At 32.5% G+C, this 14,075-nt stretch overlaps 3 protein-coding genes across 4 annotated transcripts; 1 reads left to right on the forward strand and 2 right to left on the reverse strand.

The window, feature by feature from the left end:
• Window positions 1-2,432: 2,432 nt before the first annotated feature.
• LOC106713523 lies at window positions 2,433-4,883 on the reverse strand. The gene is made up of 6 exons (XM_045680089.1): window positions 4,685-4,883; window positions 4,489-4,606; window positions 4,238-4,373; window positions 3,816-3,879; window positions 3,441-3,595; window positions 2,433-2,553 (listed from the first exon to the last, which is right to left on the reverse strand). Exons 1-6 carry the CDS (start codon window positions 4,775-4,777, stop codon window positions 2,433-2,435), a joined length of 687 nt encoding a protein of 228 aa, XP_045536045.1. The 5' UTR covers window positions 4,778-4,883.
• Window positions 4,884-5,357: 474 nt separating this feature from the next.
• Window positions 5,358-9,399, forward strand: LOC106713638 (asparagine synthetase [glutamine-hydrolyzing]). Of its 2 annotated transcripts, none has more exons than XM_014506488.2 (2): window positions 5,358-5,537; window positions 7,655-9,399. In XM_014506488.2, exon 2 carries the CDS (start codon window positions 7,666-7,668, stop codon window positions 9,322-9,324), a length of 1,659 nt encoding a protein of 552 aa, XP_014361974.2. In that variant the 5' UTR covers window positions 5,358-5,537; window positions 7,655-7,665; the 3' UTR covers window positions 9,325-9,399. The 2 variants fall into 2 exon arrangements, with proteins under 2 accessions (XP_014361974.2, XP_014361967.2); XM_014506481.2 differs by lacking the exon at window positions 5,358-5,537 and adding an exon at window positions 6,636-6,811.
• Window positions 9,400-11,605: 2,206 nt separating this feature from the next.
• LOC106713859 (protein farnesyltransferase/geranylgeranyltransferase type-1 subunit alpha) lies at window positions 11,606-13,719 on the reverse strand. Its single transcript, XM_014506751.2, has 5 exons — window positions 13,319-13,719; window positions 12,976-13,099; window positions 12,780-12,870; window positions 12,225-12,364; window positions 11,606-12,114 (listed from the first exon to the last, which is right to left on the reverse strand). The coding sequence occupies exons 1-5, from the start codon at window positions 13,446-13,448 to the stop codon at window positions 11,640-11,642; spliced, it is 960 nt and encodes a 319-aa protein (XP_014362237.2). The 5' UTR covers window positions 13,449-13,719; the 3' UTR covers window positions 11,606-11,639.
• Between the last annotated feature and the right edge of the window lie 356 nt (window positions 13,720-14,075).

Consider the following 14,075-nt stretch of genomic DNA (forward strand, 5'->3'; position numbering starts at 1 on the left):
TTATTGTGTAAGTCAATGCCGTATAAAACCCTAATTTGACGTTTCTCTCTTCTTGTCACTGTCCATTACCCATCATCTAATACTCACTTCTTTCTGGTCCAAAAAATGTTATGAATTATGGTAGAATTACAAATAATGAGCGACCAATTGTCATTGTAATATAAATATCTATCACATGCTAAACATAACAAGTAATAATTTATAAGTATACGATTAACACATTTATGTAAGGTATGGAATATTTTATTAATAAGATGACTGTGAGATCTATTATAAATTTCCAACACGTGCCGGGTAAATACAAACGCTACTACGAATAAGACGGTTGCGAATTCCCATTCCGCGATTCAACGTAGTGTATATTTTTCCTTCTAACGCCTATAAAAGCCCTTTTAATAAGATTCGTGATTTCACTTATAAGTAGACGTGACAATATGAAGATTGGTTTGTTACTCGTCGTTGTTGCTATTTGTTTGCAAATGTCTTCAGTATTCTGTGCCATAACGTCGGCTAAACCTAATACCGTTTCAACAACTACGAGTAAACCCTGGTCGCATAAGATTAGGGATGGTTTGGTATGTTTTAGTATACTGCACTACAAAGAAACTTTTGAAATTCCTCTAACTGATGATGAAAGACACGTATCTTTACTTGAATGAAAGTTTGAGATTAAAACTATGTTAAAATGTCGGTTAAACTCTATATGATAAAATATGTTTGGTATAAGTAAATTGTTAAAGTGCAGTACCAGTAAAGATAACAATAATTCTTCTAAATTTAAATATAAGTTAACAAGAAAAGAAAATAGAAAAAACAAAAGTAGGCTATTCACACCAACTTGAGATATAGAAATTAAACAAAGTGTAAACTTTGAGATAGCTGAACATTTTTTTTTATATCAACACATTTTTATACTTCACAATGCTTCTTTTGTTTTAAAATTATTGAGTTGTTTTTTCAGAGTACCTTCTTTCAAGGCGCGTTGGCCGTAAGTGCGGTGCAGCAGGCATTGCAAAATGGACGCAGTAAACACAAACATTCTCCTTCTACAGTCAAACATTCAAATCTAAAGCATAATAATATAATTTCAGATGAAAATATAAATCGCAATAAAATAAAATGTTGGAACGTTTCTTCAATCTCTTTTTGACCGTTTTCAATTTAATTACGGCTTCGTTTATTAAGAAATAATAACGCTTCGATTTTTCATAGAATTGCCTTTTGACACTTTTCTATTTCTTTTTTCGATAATAATTTACGCTCGCCTACGCCATAAACTAAGACGTCCTTTTATCTATATGACCTCGGGTTAACTTATTTGACTAAAATGTATTGGATTCAAGTTATCCTCCACGACGAAATTAATAGAATAAAATTATCGTTAGAATTTAAATGTATCGAAAGTGAGTTCTATGCAAAAATTTTCATTGTACTTTTGTTTTATATCGTGCAGCATGTTAAAATTTCTTAAACGTGTTTGGTTAACAAATTGTTTATGGTAATCTAAGATTTGAAAGCTGTATATCTTTTAAATCCAATTGCGTTATAAGAATAGCTAACGTATGTACTACTTGGTACTTATGATATAGCGATATTTAACAAGTTGTTATTGTTTATTTTATCTTCGATTATTATATCAATCGCTAGATCCTTATTACTTACAATTTGTCAGACGTGTTAAAAAATTAAAAAACTATTAAAACTTCATCATCTCCCTGTCATTATCAGCGCAGAAGGTTTTCGTCCTTCACATCAATCTATTTTCCATCGTCTCAGTCGTCATATTCTCGATCTTTTCACCTTTCACGCAATCCATCCGTCTCTTCATAGGCCTACCTCTACCGGTGTACCCGTCCACCCTCATAATTAAAACTCTCCTCGTCACATGAGATTATTCCATCCTCATAATATATACGTCCATACCATGCTAACCTTTTACTTCTTAGCTTCTCATACATCCCATTTATCTCATCTTAACATTCACATTTCCTACACATGTTTCATCCGTCCCTTTAACTGCCCAACATTCGGATGCATAAATCATGAAAGGTCTTACGGACTTACTTATTTTTTTAAATAGTAACGTGACTGATTATTTCATAGTAGTCTTTATGTAATAAGAACAAGGTAATAATAGCTATTTAAAAAAAAAACTTTTAAACTGTGAACAATTTTTTTAATAAAGGGTGTACGGGCTTTGATCAAAGTATCAAACAAATTTTATATTCCTGTAATAATTCTTAGTGCTAGCGCCGGTACAAAAAAATAATGTAATATCATTTTTTTTTTTTTTTGTATATAACCTTGTATTAAGTTTCACCTGTCCCGTTGTCTGTTACTTTTAAATTTGTGATAGTTAACTAAATCAATATGTTAAACTAATAATAATCATTCCTTGTATTTTATACTATTGTAATTAAGGAAAAAAGTATTTAGTAAATATTAAACTCGAAGCCGTATTTCTGTTTCTTCTGAAGGCGATCAAGTGTATCTCGTTTTAGATTACATTCATCAGTCAGTGTTTTCAATTTATTTTCCAATTCCGGTTTACGCCTAAAATCAAAATAATAATGTCAAGTCGTTAAATAAGTATATGGTATTAAAGGACACATTATTATTTTATTCCTTTGATACTTTTGTAGGTGGTACAGGGGTGTCGTAAAATCCATTTTACGACGCCGATAATAAATACAAGGGATTTATACACCTTTTGGAAGTATTCAATAGTTACCCATAACAAAATAATTTCTTAAATTAGTTATTCAATGACTAGCACCATGATCTAAAACACATTGTAGTCTTTTTTTTGTCAGAGGGAATGAAAGATATGTTGGACTAATACACGTCTCAATGCATTTGTCACCCACTCTCTGATCGTGGGCGTTGCAAAGGATGGACAGGGCGGGCATTGCGCCCTTGAGATTCGATAACATAAAATAGATAAACTACTACGAAATACTAAGATGCCTACAATCCCTATAGACATACTTAGATAACTCAAACCCGACTTCTCAGTTTTTCATTAAAAAAAATCCCACAAATTGAAAGCAATCTCTAAGAAAAAAAAAATACTACTAGACCCCTTTGATCATCGACTGGCCGTAGCCAGTAGTAGTAAGGGCGTACCCTAGTCTCATGATATCACATGTAAGTGTGATTTTTGAATGTATTCTCAAAAACTTACATCTTTATACGACGAGTAATTCGTATTAGTCTTAAGGTGGGTATAGACTAGAGCATTTACTTGTAACAAAACAACAAGCCGCTCTATGATATGTTCTAGTGTATCACACTTTCACGAACCAGACGTGCTTTGGAAACTATGCTTTTACCCATAATATACCATTCGTAAGAACGTTACATTACATAGAAATGCTTGACAAAATGCTCTAGTGTACATTCACCTTTAACTTAACCATTATGATAATGACGTAACTCACAATATAGCCAAAATGTTATCGGGCAAGTCCGGTACTATTGAGCTCAATTCTTTCTCTAACTCTTTAACTACATTCTGCTGCTTTGCTTCTTCTGTAGTAATTTTTATTAAATTGTCGTTAACCATCTCTAACTGTTTCTTCATTTCTACTTCATCCTATAAAAATAATAATAGAACTTGAAACTTGGACGTATTCTTGTATACATGAATGTGTACCTTAACTACCGGTACTAATTTAGTCGTAAGTGAGTCTAAAATTTGAGTACAAGATTTTTTTCAAATAATTGTTTTAAGGAAACATGTAACAGTAAACGTTCAGCCAAAGACGACAATTTAAAAATAAGAAAAAAATAAACAAAAAAGTACATTAACTTACATAAACGTTGTGCATTTTTCGAAAACGATCTGCCTTTTCATGTAACAATGCTTCATATGAACGGCTAAGTAAAAAAATATTGCAATGCATATAAACATTGTTTGATACTAGTTTTAATGTTATAAAAAAAATAGAACAATGTAATTACAAGATATTGATTACTATAATCGGGAATCGGTACTGAATCGGTAAACGCATATTTAAGTGTCTATGAAAATGTTTATACTGTTGTTTAGTGAAATATTATTTTTCGAAAATTTACTCAAACTCTTAAAAAATCTTAAGATGTATGAAGAATCTATAAAGAGCTTAATAAACAAGACAATTTTTTGTAAAAGGGTAAATTATTAAAGGTTTGTCAGCCGCGCACTTTACCTGCCCTTGGGGCATAGAAATCATACTAAGAATTTTTTAATACGTACATTTTCTGCTCTATATCGTTTTCGACTTGTTGTAACTGATTTTCGTGTTCGTTACGCGTTTCGAGCACCTTATTGATTGACTTGGTCATCTCTTCGCAGTTAAGCTGAAGTTGCCTTCGCTTTGCAGATAATTTCGCTACATTATAGACAGAAATGAGAAATACTTAAAGTAAGAAATTACTAAAATTATTGTTTCATTAATACAGGAACTAATACATATAAATATAGATATACATTTTAGTGACACTTACAACTTTCTTCTTTTTGAAGCTCTATTTCAATGGTAATGGCACGTAGTACTTGAACCACCCCCATAGTTTCACGATATTTACACTCGTTCTCGTCATCTAGTGCTGGTATTGTCGAATTCTAAAATTATGAACAACACTCTTCAAAATATAGCCAAAAATAATTTGATGAAAAGATGAAATATTTTCAAAATCTTACTTGTATAATCAACTCATTTCCTATTTCTTCCAAATTAGACTTGAGTACACAAATCTTGATTTGATTATTTAGCTGCGATGATGTTGATGACATTTTATTAATTTAATAAAAACACTTCCTTGAAAATTTTGGTTACCAATAAAACACTGATGAACAAATGACTACTCTTATAATTTAATAATTGTACGTCATTTGTTTTTCGTTCTTCTTCTTTTTTTTATGACCGGGTAACATAGACCTTTCGGCATCGGATCCTAACAAGCACAGATTGCAAAGATTCAATAAGAAAAAACTATAACTAGCCACTATATGTCATTAACAAAACTTGTAACTTTTATTTTATACACCAAATTTATTTAATTTTCTTATAAATTATTCTTACTAATTGTAATATAATATTGAAAAAATTATCAAGTAAATTAATTAAATTATAATATTATAATTAAGAGTGATATTGGAAATCACTATAAACTATCATTTTGTCACTGGCCGGATTGATTAGTCTGAAATGCTGGCCGTTTTTAATTTTAATGCAAGTAAGTTTTTTTTATTCACATGCAGAGTGCAGAAATTTATTTTATTAGGTAAAAGAAAAAATAAATTTTACAGGGATATTGTTGTTATTTGTGACGTAGAGCAAATAAATGCAACCATTTAATTATTATTTGTTCATTTTAGGAGCTTCTTGTGTTTCCTTTACGAAGGTAAATGAATAATGTAAATAAGTAAAGGACTGAGGAAGCCTCACGCCCTTTTGACTTGCATAACGGGAAATTTCACGAAGCCGCCAATTGATATCTGGAGATAGGAAACATCTTTGATAATTGTATTTTGCAATATTGCCTTCAAATCAGTAAGACAAACTATTTAACGAAAAATAACAAATTAACCTTAACAGTATGTCGTAAGCGAGTGCCTCTTTGATATATTGATAATCAAAATTGAGTTGCGCAATATAGTTCATGGCGAAATATTTTAAATGAATTCGTTAGCAACAGAATACCATGATCTCGCGATCTCCCATTCATTTATACAAATTTAAATATAGATAGAATAATATTCTTTTACATTATGCTGTTATAACGTTATGCGATACTGTGTGCTAGGATAAAATATTTTGCTTGACATTTTCTATTTTTACCATTAGAATCAATTGGACGCTTTCGCTATCTTACAAACGCGAAAGTTTACATGGATGGAGGAATGGATGGATGGATGGATGGATGCTAGAAGGTATCTACGGAGCGGCTCAATGGACCATGATGAAATATGGCATAGATGTAGTAAAATAGTATGGAAGAACATATAAGCTACTTATTAACTTTTTTTTAACCCCGCGCATACGGAGTCGCGGGCGACAGCTAGTAAGAACTAAATACGTTAGGTTTTAGACTTCGGAAGTAATTAATCAAACGCCAGCAAAAAAAATGCATTTAAGGACATAGCAACTACTGAGACGACGATGATGCAATAATTGACATCAATTGACTCACAGTCACAGCCGGTCAACATAACATTCCACAGACTAAATCATACATCCCGCCAACAACAATTACTAACGTTTCTCTTCATGCACGCCAATTAAATTTGAAAATATTTCATAGAATTAAAGCGTTTGACTTTATTTGTTAGAATTATTTCTTGTTCACAAAGAACAATTCAAATTCGAAAATGTATGGAAATTAACCATAAAAATGTACGTTTGTTAAGTTTCAAAACGATTTCCAATAATTCCAAGTGCTACTTTTAGATAAAGGTCAACAGTTGAAAAGGTCAACAAAGTAATAATAATTAAGAAAACATTATAAATTTCTTAATTTAAAAGGAAGAATTTAGATGAAACGGAATATCATGTATGCATTTTTGTCTCGCTCAAACACATTACAACTGTGATATGACTGTGCTTTTCTCTCTTGACATTGAATGGCTTTTACGTTATCTGTAACGACGAACACGAGCTGGAACTAAAACAATGTGCCGTAGAGCTCCAGCTCTGCCGGTTTCCTTTCAGTATATCGTACACATTTAAAGGTTTAATGTCAGTTTTGTACACTCAGAATCAGTAAATATCGCTAATTTTAATAAATAAAATATCCCAATAATCATTACAAAGGTATCACCAAACTGGTAAGTAACAGAGAATTTAGAAATATTACCTTAATTTCGCACTTAAATTTTAAGAAAAATAATTTTTAAAATCTATTTATATCATAAATTAAGTTCTTAGTTATTAGTTTCATAAATAGTTAAAATAAATAAGTAAAGTCATATCTAACATTTTACTATTTTGAAAATAGCGCGATTGCACAGCTGCTATTCTGACAAAATTATACAATTTTAGCCACGGTAGCGGTACGTTGCGTTATTGATAGCTATACGGTATTTTAATTTTTAACTTTGTACGACACACATAATCTCATTTAGTAACAGTACTTCCACTTTCTATCTTAGTAATAATATAAATGCGAATGTTTCGATGGATGGATGGATGGATGGATGGATTTGAAGGAATCTCCGGAACGGCTCAACGGATCTTGATGAAATTTGACACAAATGTAGAACATAATCTGGAAGAACACATATGCTACATATAAAGTTTTTTTATAGCCGCGCGGACAAAGTCGCGGGCGAAAGCTAGTTTATTTTATAAAAGGTAGCATCAACACGTAACTGTGTCATCAAATATGTAGTAGCAAATAATTAGCGAATTCCATAAGTGATTTTAAGCCGTTCATATTTCACTAATCAAAGCGAATAGATTATACAGTTTCATGTTTAACACTCTTATAACCGTCTGTAATATAGACATGTTACAATTCAAAAGACAAACTTTAGATCCGCCTTGAGATCCGATTTTGAGAAAGTCTATAACTTGTTTTTCTTTTACTGCGAGTGCTTTTTGTTGTACTCACTAACTGTACTATATGACACAATTACTCCAACTTTAATTGATTAAATTATCACTTTCAGAAACATACAAAATGTGCGGCATATGGGGAACTTTTGGCATGGATGGCGGCTTAACTCCAACGTGCATAAAGTGTTTTGCCGCCATCGTACATCGAGGGCCGGACGCTTGGCGCCTCGAGCAGGATTCCCGCGAGCCACAGGCGGTGCTTGGATTTCAACGCCTTGCCATCGTAGACGGTTTACATGGTATGCAGCCGATGCGACTGCATTGTTTTCCTCGCCTCACTTTGATTTGCAACGGCGAAATCTACAACTGTAAACGTCTCCGAGATCAATATAATTTCCCGTATGAAACTAACTGCGACGTCGAAGCTATTATTCATACGTACAAAAAGTTCGGAATCGCCGACACTGTTAATAAATTGGACGGTGTATTCTCGTTTTGTCTGATTGACGGTGAAGCGCGTAAGGTTTATATAGCACGAGATCCTTACGGTGTTCGGCCACTTTTCAAATTACATGACAATGAAAAGGGATTGATGGCAATATGTTCGGAAGCTAAAGGATTAATGGGTTTGAAACAGAAAGCTAGTGAAAGTTCAAGCCTTGGTCAGTTTCCGCCCGGACATTTCGAGGTGTGGAGTTTATTAGACGATGGCAAAGTTAAACTGGACTACAACGAAAGATATTTCACTCCGGGAACACCTCCCCGTTTTGTACCTTATGTATCAACAGAGGAATTAGCAAAATTGAATAGTCTGTATGAAAAGACCGCGTTTTTGTTGGAAGCCGCTTGTAGGAAAAGGCTTATGTCGGATCGAAGAATCGGATGTTTGCTTAGCGGTGGTTTAGATTCGTCGTTAATTACAGCTTTAGTTGTAAAACTTGCTAAGGAACATAAATTGCCATACAAAATACAAACATTTGCGATCGGTATGGGTGATTCTCCCGACCTTGTCGCAGCACGCACGGTAGCAGATTACCTCGGTACGGAACATCATGAGGTTAGGTTCGATGAGAACGATGTAAGACAGTCACTAGATAACGTTATTTATCATTTGGAAACCTTTGACATCACAACAATACGTGCTAGCCTCCCTATGTACATATTGTCTAAGTACATCAAGGAGAACACGGATACGACGGTAGTGTTCAGTGGCGAAGGTGCGGATGAGGTAGCTCAGGGATATATTTACTTCAGGGACGCGCCAACGCCAGTGGCCGCTCACGAGGAAAGCATTCGCTTACTATCCGATATCTACTTATACGATGGCCTAAGGGCGGACAGAACGACTAGCGCGTTTAGTTTAGAACTTCGTGTGCCATTCTTAGACATTCAGTTCACGCACCACTACCTCAACATCGAACCGAAACTTCGACAACCACAGAATGGAGTTGAGAAACATCTTTTGCGCAGTAGCTTCGCTAAAAGTGGTCTATTACCTGACTCTATTTTATGGCGACACAAAGAAGCTTTTAGCGACGGTGTGGCATCAGTAAAGAAGTCTTTGTTTACTACCATATCTGAAATTATTACGGAGAGACTACCCGAAGACGATCAACAATTTAAGGGACTTCAACCAACGAGCACTGAATCCAAATACTATCGCTATGTATTTGAGAAATCATTTTCAGGTCAACATAACTTTACGCCCTACTATTGGATGCCCAAATGGGTGCAAGTTTCGGATCCGTCGGCAAGGTTTATTAAACATTACGCTGCTACATAAATATAAATACAATAAATAATTTATTTTAAGTATTGAATTGGATCACTTCTTCCTTTCATGTCCTTTTCACACATTATTAATCTCTTCTACGTAATCCTATGCCGACGGTTTTATGGTTAAAAAATAAAACATGTTTATTAGGTACGGCCTTTATTATCTACAAAAATGTGACCATGACATTATTTCATTTCATCGTCTCAATTCTTTAACAATTTATTGAATTTCCTCGAAAATTTTAAAACAGATGTAATCAATGTTTTATATATCCGCATCTGTTCAAACATACTATGAAATTAAAATTAATTGAAGTAAAATTATTTTGTTCAATTTAAGCGTACGGCCTTATGGCATTTATAAATTTTTCCACGCAAACACAGTTCCCACACATGTACTGCTTTGGAACACCGGTACTATGTTTTGTATCCAAATACATCGATTTTTCGGCATCTGGTGAAGTCTGCTTTTCAATATTCACTGTTTTGTCATTTTCGGTAATCACGTTTTTATATTTTTCGACATTCTCTTTTTTATCTTTGTCTATTGTAACTTTTATATTACTTTCTAAATCTGAGACATTACCTTTTACGGAATCTACAAAAACAACTTTTTCGCTCTTTCGTTCTTTATTTTCTGCTTTGATAAATTCAGCAGAAAACTTTTTTTTCATAGCACACGATGAATCACACTTTATCATTGATGTAGTTTTGTCTAAGTGATCAATAGTTTTTTCTGTCGATTTGTCGCAACGGTCCAATGGTTTTGTTTCCGACTCCGCATCTTTGAATACTTTATTCAAATTTTCCCGCAAGAATTCTACGATGTACTGACAGCTAGGGCAAATATAATTATTACACAGTGTACTTATAAAACTGCTACCTGTTGCTTTATCAATTTTTTTTGATTTATCGTCAATGCGGTCTTGTACTCTAACTTTACTAAACCGGTCTGAAGCAATATTATCCACTTGAACTCCAGTACTTTCACCATTTTTTACTGCATTTAATCTATTATATCTGCTGTACTTTTCACAATTTAAGCATTTGCATGCAAAACATGCTAATTTTTGCTTCAGCAAACGAACCTCTATCGGTTCTGGGACCTTGTCTTGTTGCATATCTTTTGCCATCGACCGGTTTAGTGAGACCGCATTTTTTAAAAACCGTACTCTAATAATGCATGACGATGCACTTGATACCTTACAATTTTACTACATATTTATTAGCTGTTTTAATTTTTAACGACTTAATGCGAAACAAGAAATGACAGTGACATATAGAACACGATATTTATGGTTTTAACAGTGCGCAAGAAAAAAGGTAAAAGAATAACATAAATATAACATTTTCAAATAAAAGTCGCAATGACAATGGACATATAAAATAAAAAAAATGTTTATTAAATACAGCATGCAATTCCCTTTCTACACAAATTTTAATTCGTGTCATAGTACGTGTTGATTAATTAAAATGAAGAAATGCAAAGAAAATAAGAAAACAAGTCCATCAAAGCCAAAACCCAAGGTAAATAATACCTAGTTTAAAAGTAGTCACCATCATCTTCCGGGCCTTACCTCACTCACGTGGGGTTAGCGCTCCACGTTTTACGAGCCCTAATATTTTGGCTTAATTTTAATCAATTTTACTTATTTATGTAAAAAATATTGAATTCACTAGTAATTTTAGCTGTAGAATTCTGTGATATCGATATGTTTTCTAAAATCATATATATAAATATACATTCATTTTCAGCCATTAGATCTTTGTAAGAATTGTACAAGCAAATATTGTCCTGGCTCAACAAACCTAATATCTCAAAAAAGATCAAATCTTACACCAAAAGCATCTAAAACCAGTGTTGGTACAAAAGCTAGTAAAATGAGCACTAGCAATAAATGCAATTGCACAAGTTACCTTGATCATGCGGCTATGTTAGACATGATTATAGATGATAATATTTGTTCATGTGGAATATTTGCACAAGCCCTACGCTCTAATATTCATATGAATATTGGAACTTTAATTCATCAAGAAGAATGTAGCTCTGCAACTGAAGACAATGTCATAGAAAAAAACTAACCAAGTGTACATAATAAATGTAATTAATTGCATAAAAACAAATATTTGTCATTTGTAACTAAAATCAGTAAAGTTGAAAAATATATTTATATCCAAATGAAAGGATATTATTTACAATATAAAAATAAGCTTTTTACACATTAAATTACTTTGAAATTATTTATTATGACAAAAAAAAATCAATTTTACAAATGATAAATCTCGTGATATCTATCCATGTTTATTTGATCCAATTTAATTTTAATTAGATTGATATTTTCGAAACTTTTCTGCTATAAAATTCCAATACTTGCTTCTGATTTTGTCGTACTTAGTTGCTAATGCTTGACAAAGATTTAAAGCTTTTTCAGCATTATACAAAGAATTTATTTCTCCTTTTTTAATTGCTTCATCACATATATCTATCAAAAATGCCAGTAAGTACGGTGAACGACATTTGTTAGAGTACAATTCTTCACAAAACGATGTAACTTCAGTATTACCACTTAATCCTTTTGCGTCGTGCAATAAAACACCTCGTAAATAATTCCATGCACTTTCATTGTTTTTCACAAAATTAATCTTTTCTAATGTATAACGTATTTCTTTCTGCACATTCATATCTGACCAGCCGAGATGGTTATTCATAACAAAGTAGCGTTGATTCCATGCTGAATTGTTGCGGACATCTTCAGTAATAAGGTTGTCGACAAACTCCATTTCTTTCTCAAATAACCTGTAACATTTGAATGAAACATTCAAGAACATAATGTTTTGGAGTTATACACAATTAGTGTGGATATAATATAATATAAAATATATAAATATATTTTAAATGAAACATACCCAAATGTCTTGATTACCCATTGTCGGTGTTGCCATGCATGATAATTTTTAGGATCTTGTAATAAGGCATCACGAGTCAATTCCAACTCCAAATCTGAATCTTGCAGCCATTCTACCAATACACGCCTGTGATGCCATACCTGGAAATTACAACAATTAAAATTAATAAAAGTGTCATATTTATATTTTCAACATTACTTCCCTAGTAGTGTTAAAAAAGGCATGCTTAGGTGGTTTGGGCATGTTGAAAAGAATAGAAGGAATAACAAAGGAAATTTATGACAAAAAAGGGAGTGGCAGTGTTTGTTGGGTGCACCTCACACCATCCAGATTGATGAAATACTCAAATGGAAATCAATAGTATCTGCCAACTACTTTAGGTTATAATAATGAGTTAAGTTGATGTAGTAAAACTAATATTATGAACCATAATGTTATACATAACTTTGGTATTTTATTTTATTTAAGATTATTTCAGGTTAGAAGTACATATAAACAAGGACATAAATGGAAAAAAAGACTAAACAAAAAAGTTTTAGTTGCATTTATACTTACTTGATAATTTTTAGGCGATTGTTTTATAACTGCTTCAACATAATCTAGTTCAGATCTTAAGTCAGTACCTAATGCTTGAAGCAAATCCCTTCTGTAATGTAAAAATTGTAGTGTAAAAATACATGTTCACAATACTATTTAATACAAAATTAAAAGTAAAAAATTATAAATAATACTTCAAATTGGGTAAACATACCTGTATTGCCAGACAGTATAATTTGCTGGGTTTAAGTCCACCGCATCTTTCGTCAAATGTAGAGCCCGTTCAGACTTTTCATTTGTTTGCAAAATAGCTCGGAAATAGTCATACACATCTTCAACTAGAATCAAACAGATAATACACGTGAATTTTAAAATACATATCAATCTGAAAAACACTACCACATAAAACCTTTTTTATTAAATTCAATTACCAGTGGGGTTTGTAAGTGAAGTGATGCACTTAATCCTTTTCTTCCTTGTTTTCAATTTGTTGACAATGACTAGATTTGATTTAAGCAAAGCAAAGACAATCTAATTTTATCAACTAATAAACTTACATTTCTCAGAATGTGCTATTACAACCACAGGTTTGGGACCATCGTTTTCTGGTACTGGCGTAACATCGCTCCATTCCGGGCGGTCCTTGTAAAAGGTCCAAGTAATATCACTATCACCACTGTCAGACATTGCAATAAAACTATCTACTGCTTTTGTAATCACACACTATATACTGAATTTGATATCTTAAAGTAAACAACTCGAGTCCAGATTAAACATATGATTAGAACCAGCGTCGACAATTAATTCTTGTATCTTATTGACACGATTTACCAAAAAATTTAAGGTTTTCAGACAAATTACTTTCAAATAATTCTCATGGATGAATGATTTGGTTAAAATTTACAAATAATATAGTGCTTACAAAAGAACAAGGACAACAATACGAAATCGCGTTCATAAAAAAGAGAGAATCAACATAATCCGACACGAATTGACAATTGAAAATTCAACGACACTGACATTTGGCAGTGAAACCTGTGACAATTGGATATTTTAATTTCACTGTAAGGTAAAAATCTTTGTACAGGCAGCCAAATTAAATCGATCAAAAATAACTAAGAGATTTGTAACCTTTCATATATTATTTTACATTGTTAAAATGATAACTTGTGTGAGTTTCCATAACAAAATACAAACATCTCGAATTTCACACTAAAATGCGATAAAGCTACCAATTTTCCGCGATAGCAATGCCACTTACACCATGTCAATTTGTCGCATTATTAATACTTGTGAGATAATGTTGATTTCTTA

Source organism: Papilio machaon, chromosome 11 (genome assembly GCF_912999745.1).
Source record: "Papilio machaon chromosome 11, ilPapMach1.1, whole genome shotgun sequence".
NCBI lineage: Eukaryota > Metazoa > Arthropoda > Insecta > Lepidoptera > Papilionidae > Papilio > Papilio machaon.